The sequence below is a fragment of the Microtus oregoni genome, unplaced genomic scaffold (assembly GCF_018167655.1).
Source record: "Microtus oregoni isolate MIOR12 unplaced genomic scaffold, Mior012 000006F_ref0000085, whole genome shotgun sequence".
Lineage (NCBI taxonomy): Eukaryota > Metazoa > Chordata > Mammalia > Rodentia > Cricetidae > Microtus > Microtus oregoni.
Window position 1 is genome coordinate 54,632,099 of NW_024543065.1, and position 25,424 is coordinate 54,657,522.

A 25,424-nucleotide genomic window follows, 5' to 3' on the forward strand; every position below is an offset into this window, starting at 1 on the left:
GCTATCCCCAAAGACTGGTGTGGTGGTCTAAGCTATCCCCAAAGACTGGTGTGGTGGTCTAAGCTATCCCCAAAGACTGGTGTGGTGGTCTAGGCTATCCCCAAAGACTGGTGTGGTGGTCATCCTATAAGCCCAGAACTCAGAGGGTGAAACGGGAAGATCACAAATTCCAGTCCAACCTGGGCTACACATTGAGATCCTGTAACAAAAATTAACACCCTCCTCCCTGCAAACAAATCAGCCATGCTGGTCTCTCCCCCTGACTCCATACGCCTCCTCACACACACACCCCAGCCCCCAAACTTGAGGAAACAGAGAGCAGGGGAAGCAGAGGGTCAAAGGCAGAGCCCCTGGTTTATTCACCCTGCTGACCAGCTCGTACTCTGGGCAAGATCCGGGGCCACCTGCCCAGAGGGTCTTCCCTGGCCTGGGTCCTACCCCAAAAAGGCACTGTAACAGGTGAGGGGGGTGACGGAGCCTCAGCAATAGCTGCAAACACTGTGCCCCAGTGAAGTAGCCTGAAGGAGCAGGAATGGGGAGTAGGAGTCACCCCATGACAGTTTGGAGTGCCACCCTGGCCGCTGAGCATGTTAGCAGCTCTACTCAGAGCAGGACCACGTCAGGGTGGCTAGGGCCTCACTTGTCAAAGTGGTCCAGGGGGTAATGCTCCCCGTAGGTCTGCAGATGTCTTGCCAGTGACTCCTGTTGTCTGCGGAGCTGGGCGGGCATCTCCTGGTACACGTCAGAGAACAGCAGGTTTGGGTTGGGCTTTAGCTTCCGCTCAGCCTGTTCAAAGGCCTCCATCACCTGGGAGACACAGGAGGGTAAGAAGTGGCTGTCCCCTTCTCCCTGCCCTCCTCCAAGGTCCAACCATTCCCCTTTGAGGCCTCAGCCTAGGATTAGCTAACTCTCCAGAACCCCAGTTCTGGACCGCAGGGGACCTGGAACGACAATGGAGGGAAAAGGAGTAGAGGCTCAGGGTGCAGAGACAGGAAGGACTCCTTCTCAGGTCGATGCAGTCAGGGCTGAGCCAGTACCCACAGTGCAGCCTGAGGCTAGACCATCCTGCCCTTAGCCCACAAAGGATGGACACTAGCTCCAGCTACAGCTCAGGTAAGGCTCCCCCACGTCACAAAGACTGAGTTATGAAGCAAATACCTCGGGAACTTAAGAGATGAGGAAACCTGCCCTGGGTTCTGAAGACTCACTGAGGCCATACGGCCTAGGCAGCTTGGCTCCAGGGGCCATTTATGGGGACTAATTTGCCTGGGTCAATGCGAGCATCGACGTCCTGCACTCCCATTCTCCCCGAGTTCTCCCTGTGCAGGAGCCAGTGGAGCACACAACTAGGAGCTCCAGGGGGCACTCACCTTCTTTCGTGACTGCTTCCGCCAGGTCTTCTCCTGCTCCTCATCCCACCAGCCCTGGTTCAGCAGATACTGCCTCAGCCTCGAGATCGGGTGGTCCTGCTTGTCCCAGTAATTGACCTCGTCCACTGAACGGTATGCTGAGCTGTCATCACTGGTACTGTGATGTCCAATCCTGCGCAGAGGAGGAGACATGAATCAGCTGGGAGTGGGGGCCAGAAAAGAACAGAGCAGTGATGTAAAGCAAGGAGGGGAACGCAATACAGGGTGACAAGGCAGTGTTTGGGGACACTGACAGAGGGCTTGTCAGAGCCGTGGGCTGCAGTGATGGAAGTGAGACAGGCAGGTACCTGTAGGTCATGGCCTCAATGAGGAAGGGCTGGTTCTCAGCCACAGCCCGCCGCCGGGCCTCCCTAGTGGCATTGTACACTGCAAACACGTCATTGCCGTCCACACGGATTGACAGGATGCCATACCCAGGGCCCCGAGCCGCTACAGGGACAAAGAGGGTTCCAGTCAGGCCTCAGGGAGGAGGGAAGGAGAACAAAGCGTGCTCATTCACTGCCTCCTGTACCCTCTTCATCAGACACCACAGGAAGAGAACAGGAGGAAAGCGGGTGGGAGCAGGGCCCTTACCGATGCCGTCCCCACGGTACTGCTCAGAGGTTGGTGTGGAAATGGCATAGCCATTGTTCCGGCAGAAGAAGATGATAGGACATTCCAAGGTGGCTGCGAAGTTGAAGCCGGCATGGGCATCCCCTTCACTGGCTGCCCCCTCGCCAAAGTAACAGATCACAATTCGGTTGGCATTGGCCCGCTTGGCAGCATAGGCTGCCCCCACCGCTGCAAGGAAACATAGATGAGAGAACACAAACAGGAAGAAGCAGCCACACAGGGACGCACGCGTGCACTCACGCAGCCACACAACCTTAGGCTTGGGAAAGTTGTCACCAGATACCAAGGGCCTGCCCACCACAGCCTTCTCCCTCTCAGCCGACTAGAGTACCATCCTTCCATTTACAGGGCAAAATGTGCATCACCCCTGACTCCCATCTGCCATGCTTGCATCTCCCCCACCTTCAAAGGGACAGGCAGATCTGGACCTTGCCCACCAAAGCCAGGCACCAGCACCTCATATCCTAGTTACTAAGCAGCCCACTGCCTCTTGATCTGTCATCTAAGGGACAGCTGAGGGTCTCTCACAGTGTGAGTCTGGCAGACTCTTGCCTAACTCTGGGCTCTCATGCCACTATGGGCCAAAGTCCCTGCAATAAGCAAAGGCCACTAGGCCCCACCTGCTCTGTATCCCCTCCTCTAAGCCCCCTGGTCTGGTCATAACTAAACACATGACTGCCTCCAGGAACCCACACAGCTCCTTCCACACTGCTTCTAGTCTATCATTAAATCACTATGGTGCCTCTGCCACTGCCCCCAGCTGACACTGCTCCATCCTGGCTTTCCTGTCACCTATATGAAGCACTTAGGTACTGCCTCTTCACTCTCTTCTACCATTCTCCAACCCAACACTAGCATCAAACAGGGCTGCCATTTGTCTCTCTTGTTCAGAAAGCCTAGGGTGACATTTGGCACATGGTGGCCATTCCCTATATCTGCTGACTGAGGGACTCCAGGGAGCCATAATAGAAGATAAGGCCAGTTCAGAGAGGGCCCTGCCACCCACCTCTCCCAGGAGGCCTGCAGACTCATAAGCCACACAGCTACTATGACACACACCTCCCAGACTCTGGGCCCAGGGGGCCACCAAAAGAGCTAATCCTCCGTCTGTGTGTTGTAAGGGCACAGCCCGGGTATCCTGGCAGTCTCTGTAGTATGCCAGAAGCCTCAGGGCACCTACAGCATGCTCTGGGGAATCTACCTGGCTCTGAGAACCTAGGTTAGCCAGGGCAGGGTAGAACTTGGGCTCTGTAGTCCTAAGAACCCATGAGTGAGTTCCTGCCCTCCTCCCTACCACAAGACCCTAGCAAGCCACTTCCTTCTTCACCTTCAATTCCCTGTTCTTTGTAACAGCCATAGTAATCCATGCTAGCATTTACCCCCACAGCAACTGAGTGTCATGAGACAATCTGAGTCTGACAATGAGGTTCCTGGTCCTGCTGGCTTGGAGAGGAGGAGGATCAGATGGAACGGCCCGAGTCTGGGAAGTCCAGTGTAGCCATGATGACTTAGGGCTGCTGAATGGGATGGGACACCATGGAGCCCTCCTCTGAGAGGTTCCTTGAAAGCCCTTGACAAAAGCTAGGCTCTAATGGCAGCATCCAACTAGTAGGCTAGCGAAGGCCTGGGCCAGCACAGAAAGGTATGTCATAAGTATTGCATGGATGGTAAGCGTATGTCCTCACCCTGAGGGATCTGCGTGGCTAGTGGAGAGGAGATGGTGACGAAGTGGCGCTCCTTGCAGCCATAGTGAACAGGCATCTGGCGCCCCTTGCCTGGGTCACTCACGTTGCCATAGCACTGGGCCATGAACAATTCCAGAGGGTAGTCCCGGTACATGAGCACACCTGGAAGGAGGAGGCAGCTATGAGCCTGTTGAGCAGTGTACTGGAGGAGTGTGGGCAGCTGGGAACCAGCCAGAATCTGCCCAGACCTTCCTAACTAGATCAAAGCGGCAGGTCAGGGTGCTAAGACAGCCTGTGAGCCCAGCCCTCGAAGACTGAGGCAGGAGGATTGCAAGTTTGAGGCTAGCCTAGGCTACGTAGGTAGCAAGATAAAGTCTTGAATTAAACAAACAATAATTAAGAACCGGATTGTAGCAGGTAGGCAAACTCAGGGGCTCACAAAGACAGACAGGGGCCACTGATACAGGCTGTCTCGGGAGAGACTTAGGTTTGGCCCAGAAAACTCCTCTTGGTAACTGTCAGTAGGGGTAAATGGTTCAGTACATTAGCATCTCCCAACGCTCATCCTTGAATGGATATAACTGAATTTTTCATATGACAGAGCTGCACTGCAAAGAAAATGGCAGGCAAAATCTTTCTTTTTGGATTTTTGGGGGGTTTTTTTTGTTTGTTTTGGTTTGGTTTTTTTTTTTTTTTTTTTTTTTTTTTTGGTTTTTCGAGACAGGGTTTCTCTGTGGTTTTGGAGCCTGTCCTGGAACTAGCTCTTGTAGACCAGGCTGGTCTCGAACTCACAGAGATCCGCCTGCCTCTGCCTCCCAAGTGCTGGGATTAAAGGAGTGCGCCACCACCGCCCCGCTTTGGTTTTTTTTTTTTGTTTTTGAGATAGGGTCTCTCTGTGTAGTACTAGAAATTTGCTCTATAGACCAGGCTGGCCTTAGAGATTCGCCTGTCTCTGCCTCCTGAGTACTGGGATTAAAGGTGTGCACCACCATCGCCCAGCTCGAGGTCTTTCTTTGTAAAAGGACCCTGGTTTCAGCCTTCAGAGCACATGGTCAGTGGAGGAAGATCTGTCAGATCTATGTGTGGTTTTAGAAAAATTATTTGGTAATTTCATACATGAGCATAATGCATCTAGATCATCCCCACACCTCCACTCCCTCACCCTGATCCCTACCTCCAACTCTTTCTGTGATTCCCCCCATCCTGCACCTGACTTCATCTTGCTTCTTTTTTCTTTTTTTTTTTTTTTTTTTTTTTTGGTTTTTTGAGACAGGGTTTCTCTGTGGCTTTGGAGCCTCTCCTAGAACTAGCTCTTGTAGACCAGGCTGGCCTCGAACTCACAGAGATCCGCCTGCCTCTGCCTCCTTTTTTTAAATAACTCACTGCCCGGCCTTTTTTCCTTTTTTTAAATAACTCGCTGGCCAGGCATGGTGGTGCACGCCTTTAATCCCAGCACACAGGAGGCAGAGGCAGGCAGATCTCAGAGAGTTCAAAGCCAACCTGGTCTACACACTGACATGCTGTTTCAATAAATATAAAACAAAACTAACTCACTGAGTCCCTACATGCTGATCCCTGCTCAGAGATACAGAGTGCCATCTGTTAAGTCTGGAGCATAGCCCCAGCCCCTGGCATCCATCCCAGCCCCCTGGCCTGGGAGTATATTGTTCTAGACTCCAAATCCCAGAATGCCAAGTCCTGACCCCTCCCTGGGGGAGAGTCAGGATCACTCAGACAGGGTATTTAAGTGGGCTCCCAGAGGACAAACACGTGGTTCGGGGTTTGCATGTGCTCCCCACTTTCCTGTCTCCACACCATGCACTCAGCAACCCGAAAGCGTTGTGTTTAATAAAACGATGGGTATTTTAATTTGGTTTGATCTGACCTAATTGGATTTCTTTGCGCCGGCAGAGCCTCCCCTCTTAGGATTTTTTTCCTAACACCATCCACTGACACAACAACACTGATGGAGGGAAAGTGGCTCTCTTTCCCTTGGTGGCCCTCAGCCTCTCCCTTTTCCTTCTTTTTTACACTGCTAGACAAGGAACCCACCCCGGGCAGGCATGCCCGCAAATATTCTACCACTGACACAGTCCCAGCCCAAGACTTTTTTCCTGGTGAAAAACTAAGATTTGTTTCTTGAATTAATGCACCTCCTTTAAGTACAGGCCACCAAGTCACACCTGCACAACAGGAAAAGCCTATCTATTCACAGAAATAAAACTTTTTCTTCAAATAAAAGCCCTGCTAGACCCCAAATGACCATCAAAGGGGCCCTGTTTGCTAAGTCAGAGGATTGGAGGTGTGGTGGTTTGAAAGAAAATGGCCTCCAAAAGGAGTGGCACTGTTAGAAGTGTTAGAGTGGCCTTGCTGGAGGAAGTGTGTCAAGGTGGAGGCAGGCTTTGATGTCTCATATATGCTCAAGACACATCCAGTGTCTCAGTGCACTTCCTACTGTCTGCATATCAACATGTACGCAGCACCCTATCTGCCTGCATGCTGCCATGCTCCCAACCATGATGATAATGGACTAAACCTCTGAACTGTAAGCCACCCCAATTAAATGTTTTCATTTATAAGAATTGCCATGGTCATGGTGTCTCTTTATAGCAATAGAAACTAAGACAGAGGGGTCTGTGACTGCTTCAGAACAAGCTGGGACTCTCTCAGCATCACTGAAAAGGGTCCCAACTCACACCCATACCATGGGGCAGGGCTGTGGGTCATGACGTCCTTTGGTCCCCAGAGCCTGAGATCTCACAGAAACAACTGTTAGGTATCTTTCCCAACCCTTTACTGCAGAGTGGTTCTTAATATGAGAAATTAAAATGGGCCTAAGCATGGTGGCTCATTGCTACTTGGAAAGCAGAGGCAGGCAGATTTCTGTGAGTTCAAGGTCAGCCTGGTCTACAAAGCAAGTTCTAGACCAGCCTTGGCTTCATAGTGAGACGTGTTTCTAAACAGAAGAAAGTTAATGGGATCACATGACAAGCAGCTTATTTTTCTTGAGACTGGTTGCACTATGTAGCCCTGGCTGTCCTGGAACTCACTATGTAGACCAGTGTGGCTTCACAGAGATCTGCCTGCCTCTACCTCCCAAGTGCTGGGATTAAAGGTGTACCACCACACCCAGCTGGTCTGGACTTTAGGTTGGTTAGGCTCACTCTAAATTTTTAGCAATCCTCCTGCCTCTGCCTCTGCATGTGCCACCATGCCTGGCCTTCATGGTTATCTGTCACATGTCTTTGAATGGGCACTATAAATTTGCAAAGGTCTGGCTACACTTCATAGACAATGATGGAGGAGGAGCTCTGACAGAAGAGGAAGTGCGTCTTGAGACTGTTCCACAAACCCACAAGACACAGGCTCTCGGTTTCTACATGAGAATCACCAAGCAGGAGTGAGAAGTGTTCATACAGAGTCCCAAGCTGGGGTGGAGCTCAGAGGTAAAGTGTCTGTCTGCCTGGTGTGTGTGAGGCCCTGGGCTCCATCTCTATCGCCACCAAACACAAACAAAACACACAGCCTTGGTTGCACACAGCAGCCAGGTGGATCTGACTGCACCAGGGACTACGGGTCCCATGGGAACCTACTGCTTTGCCTTAGCACCTGCTGCTGCTTCACAGTCCTGACCAATACCACTCCCTGTTGCTAGACCAGTTGGGAATGTTCCATATGGTTATGGGAGAGCAGCCAGAAAGACAGAGAGGGCTGTCCCTGGGTCAGATGTGAGTGAAGAGGACTCACTAAGCCCCACCCCTTGGGAGGCAGATGGCCTGCCCCCCCTCCTCTCCTCTCCCCCCCCCCCCCAGGGACCTCACTCTGTCCCTGCTGCTTGCTTGACTGGCTTTCACAATTAACAAGGAACTGCCTCCTCCGCTGGAAGTCACCCAATCCAGGTCATCTCCAGAGTGCCCAAGTTCTGCAGCAAGGATTGGATAAGACAAAACTCCGATGCAGTTCCAGAGATCAGTGAGGGCCACCTGCTGCTCTGAGACCTCTCATCTCCCCACATCATAGTAAGCTGTTTTGGGGTCTTCTCTTTTTATAGACCGATTCTTGCTATGTAGCCCAGACTGGTCTCACACTTGCAGTCCCCCTGCCTCGGCTTTCTGAGGACTGGGGTTACTAGCACATGCTACCACGCCAGGCTCCCAGTGAGAAGCAGCTCAGCACAATGGGCGGGCTGCGAGCTAGGGGATGGGTGGCCTCACTTCTCTCCCTGCATTGTTGCCTCCACACACACAAGAGCTTACAGGTCCCCGGTGCCTTGGAAGCCCAGCTTTCCTTGCTCAAGATGCCAAGCCCCAACTATCCCAACCCAGAACAAGAGGGGCTGGTTCAGCTGTAGGATGATGCCCAGCTTATCCAAGGAGGCCTCTGGACAGTCATACTGGCTACCCCCACTTCTGATAAGCTGTCCCTGGGAACGATTCTAACAAGGTCCTCTAACTCCAGGTGCTTAGCCTATGCCAGGCTCTTTTCAGCAGCCAGCTAGAGCTGCTACCTCCTTATAAACAGGCAGCATGGCCAAGCAAACTGGCGCAAGCTGTGGCAGGCCTTCCTAAGCTAAGATTTGCCTGGCTGGTACCTCCAGGGGAAGCAACCACACCTCCACGCTCAGCAAGCCTCTCACTCAGCCCACACGTGTGTGTAGGGAGGTGCTCGACTGCCAAGAACATCCTGGCTCCAGAGAGGCTCCTGCCTTATTCTCTGCTCCGTCCTTTCACTCTGCATCTGTCTGTCTTGCCAAAAATAAGCTCCACACTGCACTCAGGACCTTCCCAAGGAACACAGCACTTCAGGAGAGTCCACAAGTGCCCAGCACTGGATAGGCAGGTGTCCACAGAGTGTGCCTTGCCTCCAGTCAGGCCTCATCCCCAGCAGCCTTCTAGAGGCTTAACTTCAGATACCTCCTCATGGCCACTTTGGAGATGAGGACATGGTGGCTCAGAGAAGACTAATGACTTACCCTTCTCTGCAAGAGACACTGCCTACACTTCTGACTACCTCTTGGACGGGGATCCCAGAAGCAACTACCAGCAAACATACCTGCCTCCCGGTATTGGCCAAACACCAGGTCTGTATGGTCCAGGGCGGCAGCACTTCCCACATGTGTCCCCTCCTCACCATAGTTGGTCATGTAGAAGGAGATCCGGCCCTGGGGATGAAGGGGCTCGGGCTTGGTTAAGGCAGTCCTTGACAGAGAACCCTGCCTGACTTTTTGTTTTGTTGTTGTTGTTTTGAGACATGGTCTCTCCATAGCCCTGGCTATCCTGAACTCACAATGTAGACCAAGCTGGCCTTGAACTCATAGAGATCTGCTTGCCTCTGCTTCCTGGGTGCTAGAATTAAAGGCGGGAGTGCCTAACTTGTACAGATATGAAGCCATCACTGCAGCCATCACTAAACTGGGCTGGGCTGCAGGACCTCCTGCCTCCAGAAAAAACTGAGTGGGAAGTTAGGGCTGAGTGACAAGAGCCCAAAGGATGGCACACACAGTGCCCAGTGTAGAGAGAAACTGCTGCAGTGGGCAAAGGCAGGTGGAGTGGAAGGCCTAGACAAAAGGACAAGGAAAGACCTGAGGCCAAAGGGCCATGACATGAAGATGAGGGAGATGATGTGCAAAGGCACCCCTTGGGCAACAAGGACAAACGCCTGGACTGTCCTCTAGGATACTCTGCAGGAGCTGCAGCCACCTCTGCAGGGAAGGGATGGAGAACAGGAAAAACTGCAGCGACTCAGGAGAGGGGGACCAGGAGGGATAGATGATGACTCCTCAAAAGCAGAGTTAGGGGGGCTGGAGAGATGGCTCAGTGGTTGAGAGCACTGCCTGCTCTTCCAAAAGTCCTAAATTCAATTCCCAGCAACCACATAGTGGCTCACAACCATCTGTAGTGAAATCTGGTGCCCTCTTCTGGCCTGTAGGCATACATGCAGACAGAATACTGAGAATACTGTATACATAATAAATAAATAAATCTTTAAAAAAAAAAAAGCCGAGTTAGTGCTTCTGTGATTGACCCCACAGAGACCAACTAGCTTCTCTATCCTGGGCCTGGAAAAGACACTGGGGTTCCCAATCCCCCTTGCTAGTGAGAAGTGGTTGGTCAGGGACAGTTTAAATCCCAAGCTTCAATGGAATCTGCTTATGGGTTAAGGGAAACTCCTGCTGGCACCACCCATACCTCTACCTTCTTCCTGCCTTGCTCAGAGCCACGATGCCTGGACCTGTGGCAGCCATCCTGTGAGCCTAAGGCAACAGGCACACACCAAACAGCATTCTGTCCAAAAGGATGGAGTAGAGGGACAGGGTGGGTTTCCAACAGTGCTGTGGAGCTGCTACGAGACTCAATGTGCCAGGGAAGACGAGAAAGGTGGCTGGCAGTGCCTATCACTGAGAAACAGGTTAGAGGAGGAAGGGACACAGGTCAAGTTTGGGCAGGCTGTCTGCTGTGGGGCATGAGCAGAGATGATGCCAACTAGATCTAAGGCACCAAGATGGAAGTCAGGCTAGAGAGATGGGGAACTCCTGGTGTATGATGAAATCGAGATCACCTAAGATCATGTGGAAACGCTCTTCCCAATTGCCCCTCAGGACCCCCACCCCTGTGGAGCTCAGAATTGCTCCTGGAACCTGGTTTTCCAGCTGCCGGGGAAAGTGATGAAGAAGGGCTTTTCTCTAAGTGGGGAGCCAATTAAAAGTTAATTGACTTTCTGGTGCCAAGTGTGTGGGCGGGTAAGGGATATGGAGGTCCTGCAGGGCTGTTAAGTTCAGCATGTGGAGGAGCCTGAGATGCACCCCCACCTTGGGCTAGTGGCAGAGCCTGTCTACCCAGAGTCCTCCCCACCTCCTATACAGCCACAGGCAGGGGCTACTCAGATGAAAGGGCTAGTGCCAATCTCCCTGGCAACCAGGAAGGGCTGATGAATGCCCGAGAAAGCTCCACAAAGACTACTCTACAAAGACATGAGTGAGGAGAGAGATAGGATGGGCCGCATTTGGCCTTCCTTCTACTTGCTGCCTGGAAGGAGACTCCAACAGCCATCTAGACTGTGAGAATCATAAGGAGACCATGAAGAAAGAGGCCAATACTGCACAGCACAGCAAGCACTGGAAGGAGGAGACAGGACATGCACTGACACTCACCTGCTGCTGGATGAGTTCCAGGCCCCCTAGCCCTAGCTTCTTTTATCCAAGAGGACAAACCTGTCACATGTAAAGCACTGCTTTGGATTTTGTTTCTTAAGCTTTCCTTTGGAGTGGGGAATTCTACACCTCGTGCCTGAGCATAATCCTCAAACACAGGCTGTCCTGCGTGTAGTAGGTAAACTCCTTTGTGCTAATTCCTTCCCATCCCAACACTACAGGTTAAAATACCAGCTCTCACTCACGGATTTATGGGGTGGTGGTGGATGGGCAGCTCTGAGATGGTGTCTTACTTTGTAGTTTAGGCTGACCTGGAATTCTTGGCTATTCTACCGCCTCATCCTCCCAAGTACTGAGATTACAGGCATGTATCACTATGCCTGACTTTTTAAGTATTCTATTCTACTCTCTTGTGTACTTACTTACTTATTTGTAGAGCTAATGACGGATCCCAGAGCCAAGTCAAGAATTCTACCACTGAGCTCTGTACCCAGCTAACACACAGTGTGGAGACCAGGTCAAAGACAAGAGAGATGTCCTGCCTGAAGTCATGACTGTAACTAGGTACTTCTGGAGTTCTTCTCTGCTGTGCACATGGCAGATTATTTTAGTGTTGCTTCCCACACTCTTCCAGCACCCAAGAACCCCCCCCCCATGAACTCTCAGGACACCATAGAATGGATCCCCATACCACACCCTCCTTGGTGCATTCCTTGTATACAGCCACAGGTAGGACCTGAGGTGACCCCACCCTGCTCCAGCCTGTCCCCACGTACCTGCCGTTGGGATTCATAGAGAATTCGGTCCATGGTGTTGAGCAGTGTCATGCTCCTGTATAACTTCAGTACCTCCTCCTGGGGCAGCTGCAGGCAGAGGCAGACAGATGGGGAAAGTTGGGACCAGAGGACTCAGGCAAGGGACCTGGGCATGGGGGCCTGGGACAGGGGAGCAGCCTCACATGGGGGTCTTCACTGGGGTTGATGATCTGGCCCTGGCGGTCCATGACACGGTAGATGGGGATGCCAGAAATGACATTGGGTTGGATGAACTCAAGCTTGTCTACAAACTCTGCCGAGGCCCCTGGGAACTGGGGCTTGTCGTCCAGGGATGGGAACTGTTGCTGTTGTCTGCTGGGGTGCTGGGAAGAGAAGCAGAGAAGTGCTGCCATCAGGAGCAGTGGAAGCTTCAGCAACCTCAAGCCTCCCTGTTGGCTAGCACTATGGTGGGTAAGGAGCCCAGTTAGTCTCAAACTTGCTTCTTTCTGAGGCTAGCCTTGAAGTTCTAATCCTCTCGCCTCCACAAAGTGCTGAGAATATCACCCACCTGGGGCCAACCTGGGCTATAGAATACTCTTGTTTCAAAATGAAAAACAACACACAAACACACACACACACACACACAAACAAACTAGTTAGACTGTAAACTGGCTATATAGGAAGGAACAAATCTTCCTGCCTTCCCCAAGCCTGCCCTAGAGCCAAGTTCCAGGAAAGTGCCACCTGCCAGAAAAAGTTGACCACGGCAAAAACCAGACTCAAGACTTCTCTCATCAACACAGAAGCTTCAGCTATCTGTCCTCAGACTTCCTGGAGGCCCACTCTCCTCCATGTCCATGAAGGAGATAAGATGTGAGCAGCCCAGTCTAGAAGTTACCAGGGTGGGGACTACTCCAAGACACAAAAAGAGGCTCCCCTGTCCAGGAACCACCTGTATCCCCACATTATCTTCCCTTACTGAAAACCCACAGAAACAAGTCGACCTCAGGGCAAGAGGGAGAATGGTGGAAGGGATAGACTGCCATCTTCCAACAATGCCAACTTGTTGCTAACTTCCTGGGTCATTCTGCCACAGCAGGTAACAGAACCTCAAGAGGCTGCCATCAGAGAAGACTAGGCTGGCAAAGCCATGGAGAAGCCCAAATGCTCAAGAGGTGCTAATGAGCAGGGTGCCAGGCTGAGCTTCACTTCCTCGGGGCTTCAGTGAAGATTAAATGCCACTGCCAGGAAAGAGGTGAGCTAGCAGACTTAGGGGGTAAACAGCCTGCGCCAAGCCACAAGTCTAAAAACATGCGTCACAAGTGAATACTTCCAACCTGGCAGGGCCGTGATTCCAAGCCCAGAGCCCTGAGCCTCAACTGCCACAGCTTGTTCAGTTCCCACACATTGGCGTCTTTGCTGCCCACAGCAGCCAGGCTTCCCTTCAGGTCAGCAGTTGTGGCTTCACATCTAGGGAAGCCACAGAAACAGTGGGTTCTCCTGAAGTTCTATTTCACGTGTGTCCCCTCCTTCTTTTTAATTGTAGCGGCCAAGGCGCCAAGGTTCCAGCGGGCAGCAAGTTTCCTGTGCATGAGTATTGGCTTTGTGGCTGTGAGGAAATTACCACTCCCAGCGCCAGGGCAGGTTCAGGCTGGCACCACTCAGGCAGACTCCTCCTGCTCCTGTCTGTGCAAGGAGGAAGCAAGCAACCTCTCCTCACCCAAAGCTCCAGGCACAGCCGGACCCTGATACCTACCTGGAAGGTTCCTTTGTTCTGTGTCTGTCTCCCCGCACACACCACAGGCAGGGGAGGTGTCAGAGTTGGCTTACACAACAAGCACTCCATAGTAATCACCCAACACATGGGTGAGTTCAGCGGCCCTTGAGTCAGACAGACCTGGGTTCCACTTTCTGAGTTCACAGTGTGGCTCTCCACAAACACTGAATTTTCTCATGTCTAAAATGTTGCAGAGGGCTGCGTGTAAAGTTCCTAGGGTGATTTACACAGGGGTTCAAGTAGGCCCGGGCATAATGTGTGCTTGAAAAGTGGGGGAAAGCATTGCATGGCGGGGTCACTAATGCCAGCGCTAGAGAGGAGGAGGGAGGAAGATCGCAACCCTAAGAACAGCCTGGTTTAGACAAGCTCTCAAAAACAAAGACAGGCAGGACAGAGCAGGCCTAGAATCTGAGTATTCTCAAGGCTGAGGCAAGAGGATCACGAGTTCAAAGCCAGCCTGGACTACATAACAAGACACTATCTCAAGAAAAAAAAAAGTTTTTAATTAAAAACACAAAAGCAGGGCTTCAGATGTAGTTCAGTCTGGCTGAGTAGTGACTCAGTATGTACAACCCTAGATTTGATCCCTAGCAGAACAGTAAACTATCGTGAGGGTACCTCAGGGCTCTAGAGGCAGAGGGCAGGGTCAGTTCAAGGTCACCCTCTGGTATCTAGTTAATTTCAAGCTGTCCTGGGTTACCTGAGACTATCAAAACAAATAAAAGTTAGGTGACGCAGTCTAGAACCCCACTGTGGTGGTCTGAATGAGAATGGCCCACACAGACTCACATTTGAATGCTTAGAAAGTGACATTAGAAGGTGTGGCCTTGTTGGAGGAAGTGTGTCACTGGGGATGGGCTTTCAGGTTTCAAATGCTCGAGCCAGGCCCAGGGTCTCTCTCTGTCTGTTGCCTGTGGAGCCAGATGTAGAATTCTCAGTTCCTTGTTCACCATGCTGCCCACTATGACAATGGGCTAAATCTCTGGAACCGTAAGCCAGTCCTAATTAAACTTTATAGGTGTTCCCATGGTCATGGTATCTCTTCACAGCAATAGAAACCCTACCTAAGACACCCACTCAGGAGGCTGAAGCAAGAGAATAATGAGTTCAAGGCCAACCTGACCTACATACCGAGAACTTTCTCAAAACCAAGTCAACCCCACCAAAGACCCTAAGTTGCAAAGGTAAGAAATCAAGAAAGCCAGAGACCACAGACTCCTTGGGAGGAAGGGGAAGAGAGAACCACTGCACCTGAGGTTGGAGTTTGATACCAGACTCGGGGGAGGAAAGCAGTCACCTGGCTGTGGTGACGGTTAGAAGGGCAGAGCTCAGGCTGAAAATGAGCTAGGGTATCCAAGCAAGACACAGAGATTCAAGGCAGCCATCCAGACATCCAGGTGTGCTTTTCATACTGGAGCGGGCCTAGAGCATGCTCTCCAACCCCTTTCTAAACCTTGTGCCTATGTGTTTTAGCACTGTGCCAATTCTGTGAGTTCCAAAAATGCCCAGTAATAAAGATGCTAGATTATGGGATGGGTGGCAAAATGTTTACAGAGAAGGGGTATGACCACATCCAATTTTTGCTTTGCCTTTTCTTGAGGGTGGGGGTAGTCTGGTGGCCAGTAACATAGAATGGCAAAGCTGTTCAGGCTGGAACAAGCCCCGAAGCCACAGGAGACCCTGCAGAAGTACCCTCACGACCATTCCCGAAGGCCTAGGCACCTTGGATAGCAGCACAGTCAAAAGCAGAGTGCGGCATGCCAAAGATTCCCTGAGCCTTAGCTTCTTCCAGCTTACAGTCTCATGGGCTATCATGAGGGTGGCATGAGCTGACAGCCTGACACAGAAGGGATGCATGGCAAACATGAGCCACGAACAGGCGTGTTTGATAACTGTTCCTGTCAAACAGGTAGACACAAAGCATTTGCTCTAACTGAGGCCTGGATGAAAGTTCGCATAGGGTCGGGCAGCAGATGCTGAGGGAAGCAGAGTGTCATCATAGCTACAACTAACCTGCTGGCTGGAATCCCAGTTCCATCCTTGTCCAAACATATGATAGCAAATGGGAACTCACTGCTCTGAACCAAGCCCCATAAAGAGAAGACCTGCCTTAAGGGCTGCAGGGAATAAAACACCAATAAAGCTCTTAAAGAAGTGCCACCAACCACTCTACCTGGAGTGACCGAAACATTCTCTGAAAAAGGAGAGTTAAGCAAAGCTGCTGGACAGGCAGGGAGAGGCAAGGGGGAGGAAATACTTTGGGGCCGGGGAAGAGCAGACTCCAGAGCCCAGTGTGGTTGCACAGGTATGTCAGGTCAAGCATCAGGAAAGTGAGGCAGGAGGATCTCAAGTGCAAGGCCAGCCTGGGCTACAAAAGACAGGTCCCTCTCAAAACACAAACTAAACCAAACCAATGAAAAGGCTCTGGGTCTGGCACTCTGGATACTGGAGACCAAGATGACTAAAGCAGGTCAATAAGAGCCAACTGCGGGCGGGGCTGGAGCAATGGCTCAGACGTTAAGGGCACTCGCTGCCTTTCCAGGGGGCAGGATTTGATTCCTGGTACCCATGTCAGCTGACTCACACTGCTTCCAACTCCAGCTTTAGGGGATCCCACACTCTCTTCTAGTCTTCACAGACACCTACACAAATGTACACACAAGCACACACACACAAATAAAATAAATCTTAAAAGACAAAAAAAAAAAACCAGCAGTGTGCACACCATTAGTCCCAGCACTAATGGAGGCAGAGGCAGGCAGATCTCTGAGTTCAAGGCCAGCCTGGTCTACAGAGGGAGTTCCAGGACAACCAGGGCTACACAGAGAAATCCTGTCTTGAGAAAACCAAAAACAAACAGAAAAAGAACCAACTATGAAACTAGGTGCCATCTGAAGAACTTTATTCTATATTTACTGAACCCCACCTCCTGGTGAGGCACCTCCATCAAATAAGGTGGAATTTGAGGCTCATGGGGCTAAGCAACTTGTCCAAAGCCACACAGTTGACAAGCGGTGCGGTTGGCATGTGCAGAGCTGCCTGACCAGAGTCGGCAGGGTTTGGAACAGTGCATCATCTGGGGTGGGCCTGCTAACTTTACCTTCTCTCTGTGGAAAAAGGGCAAACGCAAACATCCACATCCACTGAGCCTTGGACTGAGGCTAACACAGCAGAGAGCTACAGCTCCCTCTAGGGTAGCGCTTAGGCTGAAAAGCAATCAGGCTCTCTGGGCCTCGGGGACCCAGCTTTCAACTCTAGCCACCCGCCTTGGTGCTGCAGGTGTAAAAGCCCAAGAGGGCATTTCACTCTTTCCCCGAATCCGTCAACATCAAAGCGGTTACTGTCCCTGGAGAAAAGCAGTGGCTGCCATTTCTAAAATCCTGAGTTACTCAGTGAGGGGAATACAGAGTAAGTGCCCCTTAAGAACTTCCTCTCTCTTGGGGCTGGACAGAGGGCCCAGAAGATAAAAGCTCTTGCTGCTCTTTCAAAGGACCTAAATTCAGTTCCTAGCACCCAAAAGAAAAAAAGCCAGGTATGCTGCACACTTTTAATCCTCACTCAGAAAGGAGGGGCAGGAGGACAGCATGCCAAGACCTCTGGGAAAACAACAAACCCACTCTTTACCTGGATGAGGCAACCCACACCTGTAATCCCAGCCCTTGGAGGTGAAGGTAGAAGAATCATGGGTTCAAAGCGACCCTCGGCTATGAGACATTCTGTCTAAAAACCAAAACAAAACATCCCCCTTTAGCCCGTGCCAGCAAGTTCTAAAGAAGTATTACTCTGGTTTTATCAATGGATAAACTAGCAGAGTCTGAAGAACTAGCAGGTCAGCCAGCCAAAACAGGCTGAAGGGCCCTGATGGTGGCCACCACTTGGTTTCCCCTCCACTGTTATGCTCCTCTGTCCCCTACAAGAACATCACTTGATCCTTTGTTCCTTAGATCTGCTTTCTTCAGCCTTGCATTGTCTATCAAACAAAGCTGTTCCAGGGGACGTCTTCTCTATCCTGGGTGGAGCTCAGCAGTAGCATACTTGCCTAACACCCTCTATGGTCACGAAACTAAAGTCAGGAATGCTAGTGCACACCAGTAACCCAGTGCTCAGGACGTGAAGGTGGGAAGGTGAGAAGTCCAAGGCCAACCAGGCTACAAGAGGCCCTGCCTCAAGAAATATTTCATCTGTTAAAGCCATTTGCCAACAAGTTTGACGATGGACTCAAGTTTGATCTCTAGGACCCCAAAGTTGTTCTCTGACCTCCACAGTAGCAGGAACATGCCAGGTCTTCCTCAAAATGTAAGTGTCTTGTTAGGTCAACAATATTGTACTAAAGGTATTTCAAAACAAAACCCCTGAGTGTGGCAGTGCACACCTTTAATCCCAGCTCTCAGGAGGCAGGGGCAGAGGCAGGCAGGTCTCTGTGAGCTTCAGGCCAGCCTCGTAGTCTACAAAGCAAGTTCAAGACCAGCCAAGGACTAGACAGTGAGATGAAGACTCAGAAACAAAAAAGTGCCAGTGTACATGAAGTGCAGGGAGAGGAGGGCATGTGGGGCCTGAGCCCAGCTCTTCTGATGCTAACCCAGCCCAGGAGAAGCAACTGTCTTGGACAGACGCTGGTGGGAGGGACAGGACGAGCTGAGTGTCCAAGTGCTGTAAGACTGGAACATGACTAAGCTTCCTCCCCTTCCTGCCAGCTGGAAGGGAGTTAGGCTTTGGGACCCAGGGCGCCAAACTTTCTATTGCTGGACTTCAGTTTCCTAATTTTTAATGGCAAGGCCCAAGCACTCTGTGTGCTGAAATTGTCAGTCACAAAATATCTCATGATGTAAAAACCCGGTCAATTTTCTTAAGACATCAGCCACCCTCAGGGATGTCCAACCATGAAACACTGTAACATAGTGCTGTGGTCTACAAAGTTTAAGCTTAGAACTTCACCCCAGTTAGCAAAACATGCACGTACGCATGCGTGCGCACACACAAACACTGACAACCCCCATCTCATCATGTTTTAGCTAAGTTTATGATTTCATGTCTAGCTGTTTTCACACCATCTTTGGCAACATTTGGTCTCCAGGCCAAAGGGTAAATACAACAGGAGAAAAATCAATTAAAAAAAAAGTCTCCTCTTGGCCCACAATATCCACTGAGCATGGACACATCACTTAGATAACCAGGACCATTAGCAATGGCAAGCAGAGCCCTGACTCTAATCACCCCCTTACTCCAGTAGGAAATCTGCCACTCCACAAGTGAGGGTCAGAAGAGAGTGGATTTGTCTTGTAAGTTTTTCATTTTTTTAAGTAATTTACTTTTATTTTATGCACATTGGTGTGTGTCTATGTGAGGGTAGTATTGAATGCCCTGGAACAGGAGCCACAGACAGCTGCGAGCCGCCATGTGGATGCTGGGAACTGAGCCCAGGTCCTCTGGAAGAGCAGCCAGTGCTCTCAAGCACTGAGCCAGGCCTCCAGCCCCAAGTTTTTAATTCTTTAAATTACATTTTTATGCACTGTGTGTGCATACATATAGAAGTGTGAGATCACTTTCAGGAGTTGATGCTCTCTCCACCACCTGGGTCCTGGAGACAAGTCAAGTCACTAGGCTTGATGGCAGTTGCCTTACTCTCTGAGCCATTTCAACAGCCTTAAGGGTGAATCTTTTTTTTTTTTTAACTTTCAGGGTCATGCCATGTAGACCCAGCTGGCCTGGAGCTCGATACAACCCTCCTGTCTCTGCTTCCTGAGTTCTGGAATTATAGCCATACACTACCATACCCAGTTGGTGCAGTGCTGGCAACTCAACTCACAGCTTTGTGCCCACTGGGCCAGCATCCTGCCAAATGAGGAGACCAAGAGAGAATAGTTAGGTCTTTGCTTTTTGAGTGTGTGTGTGCGTGTGTGTGTGTGTGTGAGAGAGAGAGAGAGAGAGAGAGAGAGAGAGAGAGAGAGAGAGAGAGATCTCCAGCCATTACCCCAAGGCAACAGCATTCAGATAAGGGGGCCGAGAGGAAGGGCTACGGGGTTCCTCTTCCTCATCCACCTGCCCCAGCAACCCCTCTCACTGGTCCACAGCAGACAACCTCGCCACACGCCTCTAGATCTCCGCTCCCCATCTCCATCTGGATAAAACTGCACCTTCCAGCAATGGATGATGGCTCGCGCCTGCAATCCCACCACTTGAGAAGCTGAAGCAGGAGGAATGTCACTAGTTTAAAGCCATCACAGGCTACACAGTGACTTCCAGGCCATCCTGCACTATGGTGAGATCATGTTTCTAAAGCTAAAAAAAATTATATGAAAAAGGATTTTTGTGTTCCCAAACTGAGTGTGTGGTCCCTTCAGCAACAGGGTCTAACCATCAGTCACAGTAGGCAACCGAGAGCAGCAGGAGCCTGGCACTGAGGTCTTCACTCAGTGGTTCCTTTCTTTTGGGACCAACAGAGTTTGCTACTGTGAAGTACTTCCGTTTAAACATTCTTTTAAGGAAAAAAATTATTTTAATTAGCTTACAAACTAATGGGCCTTCATTCTTCAATCTTAGTTTTGGTTAACCCACCCTACTTCCTCTCCCCCACCTCCCTGTCTCCCATTTGAACTGAAACCTTTAGCCCCCAGTACCTTCCCTATTCTCTCATAGCATGTAAGTTCCACTGTCCCTGCTTACTCTATTTTTTCATTTGATTTGCCAAGATCATAGGTTCTGCTTCAAGCATACTTTGTTTTGTTTACCTTTGCCTGGCCTCTCATTTCCCCATCTCTGCACAGCTATCTGTTTGAGCCCTTGTAGTTGTCCCCCTCAGTGTTCCCCATCTCTACTTTCATGTCCCCTCCTTTCATGCATCCTCTCCTTACTCGCTCTTACCTTCCTAGCTTCCACATGCTCTTCATTTTAAAAACATAGAAGATGTGAAGCTAGAACCTTCATATGAGAATCTGCATTGCTTACCTTTCGTGGCCCTACTTGGTATAGTGTTTCCCCAGCTCCATCCACTTACCTGCAGATTTCATGGTTTCGGATTTCTTTACACTTGAGTACATGCTACCGTGTGTGTGTGTGTGTGTGTGTGTGTGTGTGAGAGAGAGAGAGAGAGAGAGAGAGAGAGAGAGAGAGAGAATCCATTTGTCAATTGATCTCATGTCCTAACTCGTGTGAATAGAGCACTGATGAACACAGATGTGGAAGAGTCTCTGCAGTAAAATGGCTATCAACCCCCTCTTCAAAGCTCAAGGAGCATTGTGAAAGAGGGGAGAGAAGGATCATAAGAATTGGAGGATAGGAGGCGTTGCTGTAAAATTCGTGTCCTTGTGACATAGCTATAGCACACACAGGTCACAGCAGTTGTGGTTACTTACAAAAGATCTGCACTAGACCCAGGCAGCTAAAAGTTCCAGCAAGTTCTGGGGAGGGGTTCTCAAGACCCCACTACCAGATGAAGAGCTATTAAGTTGCTAGCTTCAGGGGAAGGGAGACTCATTTTTCTTTAAGCCACTGGCAGTTTCCCCATGCCCTTGCGACGAGTCTGTGCCCATTCATGCATGGCAACATTAGCTGAACTCAGTGGATTAAAAAGCAAATAGACAAGTGAACGTCTCTAATCCCAGCACTCAGAAGGCAAAAGTAGGCAGATTTCTGTGAATGTGAGGCCAACATGGTCCACATAGTGAGTTCCAGGACAGGGTTCTATAGATAAATGTCATCTTGGAAGCAAAAAAAAGGACAGATAAATAAACAATTTTAAGCGGACATGAAGTTGGGAGGGATATGAGAATCTTAAGGGGAACTGGAAGTGGTGGAGAGAGGGTATAATCAAATATACTATATGCAGGTATGAAATTTTCAAAGAATAAAAATTATTTTAAAAGAACAATAAACCTTCAAGCTGAGCACAGGGGCACACACCTATAATTCCAGAATTTAAGAGCTGATCTAAGAGGACCACCAGGCTGAGACCAGCCTGGATTATAGTAGGCAAAGGATGACCCTGTTTCATAAAGAACAAACCCCACAGCCCTCATGTTGCAATAGCAACACTCAAAGTGTTGGGTAGGCACACATGGCTGGTGCAGCTACTGTCTGGAAAAGCTCTATGGGATAATTTAGATCTAAAATCTTATTTGGCTACTACCCAAGCCTGTTGCTACCACTCAAAAAGGTAAAGGGGTGGGCACGGCAGCACATGCCTGCAATCTGAGTACTCTGAAGGCTGAGGCAGGAGGGCCGAAAGCAAGAGGCTCGTGAGTGAGAGCCTGGCCTAGAAAGTCCTAGGTGAGCCAGACTGCACAACAAGACTAGGCCTTCGGGGGGGGGGGGCTTTTAAAATCCTAGAACTAGCGAATGAAAACCAGGTAGAGGCAGCATTGTGAGATATGATCAAAGTATACTGTGTGAAAAAAAATTAATAAAAATATAGTTTTTAAAAGTCAGAGCTGGGTGTGGTGGCACACACCCTTAGTTCCAGTCTTGGGAGACAGAAGCAGGCAGATCTCTGTGAGTCTGAGGCCGGCCTGATCTACAAATTAAGTTCCAGGATAGGACAGCTACGGTTACATAATGAAACCCTGTCTCAAGACAGACAGACAGAGAGACAGAGACAGAGAGAGAATATAAAGTCAGGCATGATAACAAATGCCTGAAATGCTAACATTTGAGAAGTAGAAACAGGAGAATCAAGGGTTCAAGATCCCTCCCCACTCCCTTACTTCACCCCCCCCAAAAAAGGAAAAAATGAAGAAAAGGGGAAGGATGATAAAAGAAGGGAGAGAAGAGGGAGAAGCTACCTCAGTAGGTAGAGCGCTTGCCTAGCATGTATAAGTCCTGGGCTCAATCCCTAGCACCAAATAAAACCAGGCATGGTGATGAACAATTTTTTTAAAGACATATTATTTATTTATTTATTTATTTATTTATTACGCATACAGTATTCTTCCCACATGTATGGCTACATGCCAGAAGAGGGCACCAAATCTCATACAGATGGCTGAGAGCCACCATGTGGTTGCTGGGAATTGAACTCAGGACCTCTGGAAGAGCAGCCAGTGCTCCTAACCTGAGTCATCTCTCCAGCCCCTGTGAAGAGTAATTCTAATCTAAACACTAAGAGGGAGGCAGGAAGAGCCAAAGTTCAAGGTCATCCTTAGCTACAGAATGGGCTGGGAGGCCAGCCTGGGCTATATAAAACACTATCAAAAAGGAAAAAAAGGGCAAAAAGTAGAAAAATTTAAATACACAAACCATCAAAAGCTAGAGACTGCTCCCTCCTGCCATTTTCCCCAACTTCCTCTCAAATTAGTAAAGAAATAAAAGAGACAACAGAGGCCTGAGCCAGCAGCCAAACAGATTTAACCAGCCTCAACGACCTTTCCCTAGGACCTCACTTTTGCTCACCGCTCAGCCTACCTGCCCAGCCAACGACTTCAGGAACTGAAATTAGCTGTGAAGGATTTGATTACAAGGGGAAAAAAAGCCAAAGAGAAGAACAGCACAGTGCCCTACCTCACCTGGCTCCCGCAACTTTTCTGTATTTGCTCGCCTCTACTGACAACCTTGCTAGGTGTAACCACACCTCACTCCTAGCTCACCCTGATCGTCTAGGATCCAATTCCCACCCCTCAGGTCACCCTTTCCTCTCCCAAATCTCTGAGGTTTCTGTCCTCGCCACTAACGTCAGGGCAACATTCCCATTGCCCTTTTGTGCTGGGACCAATTTGCAATGCTTCCACAAGCAGGTATTTCCACAATGACCTTAATGAAGTGGCCGCTATCAGCACTGTACAGAGGTAAAAGTAGCTCCTTGCCCAAGGCTGCACAACTGGAAAGAGGCGGAGCAGAGAAGTGAAACCAAGGGCTCCGGCTCCAGAACTCAACCATTTCAGCAGACCTGTTTTCACTAGGTTTTTACTTCAAAAACGCTCTAACCAGGCACGACCAACAAGATGGTTCTTTCTTTTTCTGTTTTGTTTTTCCAAGGCAGACTTTCTCTCTGTAGCTTTGGAGCCTGTCCTGGAACTAACTCCTGTACACCAGATTGGTCTCGAACTCACAGAGATCCACCTGCCTCTGCCTCCCGAGTGCTGGGATTAAAGGTGCACAACACCACCGCCTGGCTAAAATCTTCCCTTTTTTAAGAGACAATCTCACTATGTAGGTCTGGCTAACTGGAATTCTACATAGACCAGGCTGACTTGAAACTCACAGACATCCACCTGCTTCTGCCTCCTAAGTGCTGAGATCAAAAGCATGCATCGCCACATCAGGTCCTCAATTTCTTTCTTCAATCTCTTCGGTTTTTTGAGACAGGGTCTCATGTGTAATGGTTTAAATAAAACGCCACAGGTCCCCACAGGTCCCTGACTGGCGGCAGTGGGCAGCGGGCATAAGACCACTGCAGGCCACAAAGGCAGCCAGGTCCCAGGTGGGAGCCCCCGAGCAGCCTACAGGCCATGAGGGCCAGCGGGTCCTAGGCAGGGAGTAGTGTGGCAGATGAGAGATCAAGAGCAGCAAGGCCCAGACAAAGAGCTGTGTGGCAGGTGAAATTCCCAGCCGGATAAGCACGCCATGCAAAGTGAGGTTGAATATTTATTTAGTGGACTATGGAAGGGAAAGAGGAGAAGGGGAAAGAGCAGAGAGGCAGAGAGAGAGGGAAGGAGGGAGGGAGGGAGGAGCTATGACAGCAGATACCTCAGAGAGAGAGAGAGAGAGAGAGAGAGAGAGAGAGAGAGAGACACGGAAAGGGAAGAGATTCAGGCTGGAAGCTGAAGACCACCTTGCCTCGGAGGAGGGGGAGTGGGCGGGGCTTGTCTCTCTTTTTTTTTTTTAAAGATTTATTTATTTATTATGTATACAACATTCTGCCTCCATGTATGCCCACACACCAGAGGAGGGTGCCAGATCTCATTACAGATGGTTGTGAACCACCATGTGGTTGCTGGGAATTGAACTCAGGACCTCTGGAAGAGCAGACAGTGCTCTTAACCACTGAGCCATCTCTCCAGCCCCGGGGCTTGTCTCTTAAAGGTACGGGACAGACCATTACATCCTGTAGCTCAGACTGACCTCAAATTCCTGACCTTCCTGCCTCTAGCTCCCAAGTGCTGGAATCTGTCTTGTGTCACCACAGCTAGAGCACACAGTGTTAGGAGCTAAATTGTGGATGCTGGCAAGCACTCTGTCACCAAGCTACCTTGCCAGGCTTCAACATCATTTTCGGAAGTGTTATCTTGCCCTCAGTAACAATGGATCAAAAGATGACTCTTGAGTATTCTCAAGAGTTTTCAAGGAAAGTGGGCAGCTGAACTTGGTGGCTCACAGCTGTGATCCCAGTACTTGGGAGACTGAGACCGGACTGTTTCCAGTTCGATGCCAGTCTGGGCATCTGAGTGAGTTAAAGGTCATTTTGGAGTACTCAGTGAGATGCTGTCTCTAAAAATAACGTGGACAAAGGCTCCTGTCTGGACTTGTAGCTCTTTGTCTTCCTTCGTAAAGTCAACAAACACATACTAATCTCCTGTAAACAACAGTCATGGAAATATCCCCGGCCTTGACTTTTGATCACGGAACAGAGGAGTCAAACCAGTTTCTTGCTCAACTCGCTTTGCAATCGAAATTTAAGTAAAGGAATAAAGAAAGGTTGGACCTGATCCTGTCCCATCTCACTCCCCGACTTGCTCCCTCCGTGCATGCCCACAAGGAGCTGCCTTCCTTTTCCTCTTAAGGGGATATTCCCTTGAATTTCTCTCCAAGGAATCTCCTGCTCCTTTTCTTTCTGAGTTGGCCCTTCCTTGACAGCCCGCGGTGACCGGCATGCACTGTAAAAATAACCTTTACGTTCCTATTCCTCCTCAAGAAAGGCCCCATGGGGCCCAGGTACTCACGAATCTAGCCAAGCCCCGAGCCCCAGGCCGCCGCAGCAGCAGGAGAGCAGCCTGACCCAGGCCACCGCTCGGCCTCCAGATCTTGGCCATACACATCGCTACCGCCATCTTGGCTAATAACCACGCCTCCTTTCTCACGGGAGCG

General features: G+C 50.1%; 1 protein-coding gene across 1 annotated transcript; it reads right to left on the reverse strand.

The window, feature by feature from the left end:
- Positions 1–335: 335 nt before the first annotated feature.
- On the reverse strand, positions 336–25,398 carry Bckdha (branched chain keto acid dehydrogenase E1 subunit alpha). Its single transcript, XM_041653803.1, has 9 exons — positions 25,280–25,398; positions 11,836–12,015; positions 11,654–11,740; positions 8,780–8,888; positions 3,728–3,889; positions 2,004–2,210; positions 1,718–1,859; positions 1,371–1,542; positions 336–807 (listed from the first exon to the last, which is right to left on the reverse strand). The coding sequence occupies exons 1-9, from the start codon at positions 25,385–25,387 to the stop codon at positions 637–639; spliced, it is 1,338 nt and encodes a 445-aa protein (XP_041509737.1). The 5' UTR covers positions 25,388–25,398; the 3' UTR covers positions 336–636.
- Between the last annotated feature and the right edge of the window lie 26 nt (positions 25,399–25,424).

Excerpts from the sequence above, each read along its gene's own strand:
- Bckdha (XM_041653803.1), bottom strand. The coding sequence starts at position 25,387 with ATGGCGGTAGCGATGTGTATGGCCAAGATCTGGAGGCCGAGCGGTGGC. Across the intron at positions 2,211-3,727 it reads AGCCACGCAGATCCCTCAGG|CGGTGGGGGCAGCCTATGCT; the intron begins GTGAGGACATAC and ends GTTTCCTTGCAG. Across the intron at positions 1,860-2,003 it reads GTACCGTGGGGACGGCATCG|CGGCTCGGGGCCCTGGGTAT; the intron begins GTAAGGGCCCTG and ends TTGTCCCTGTAG.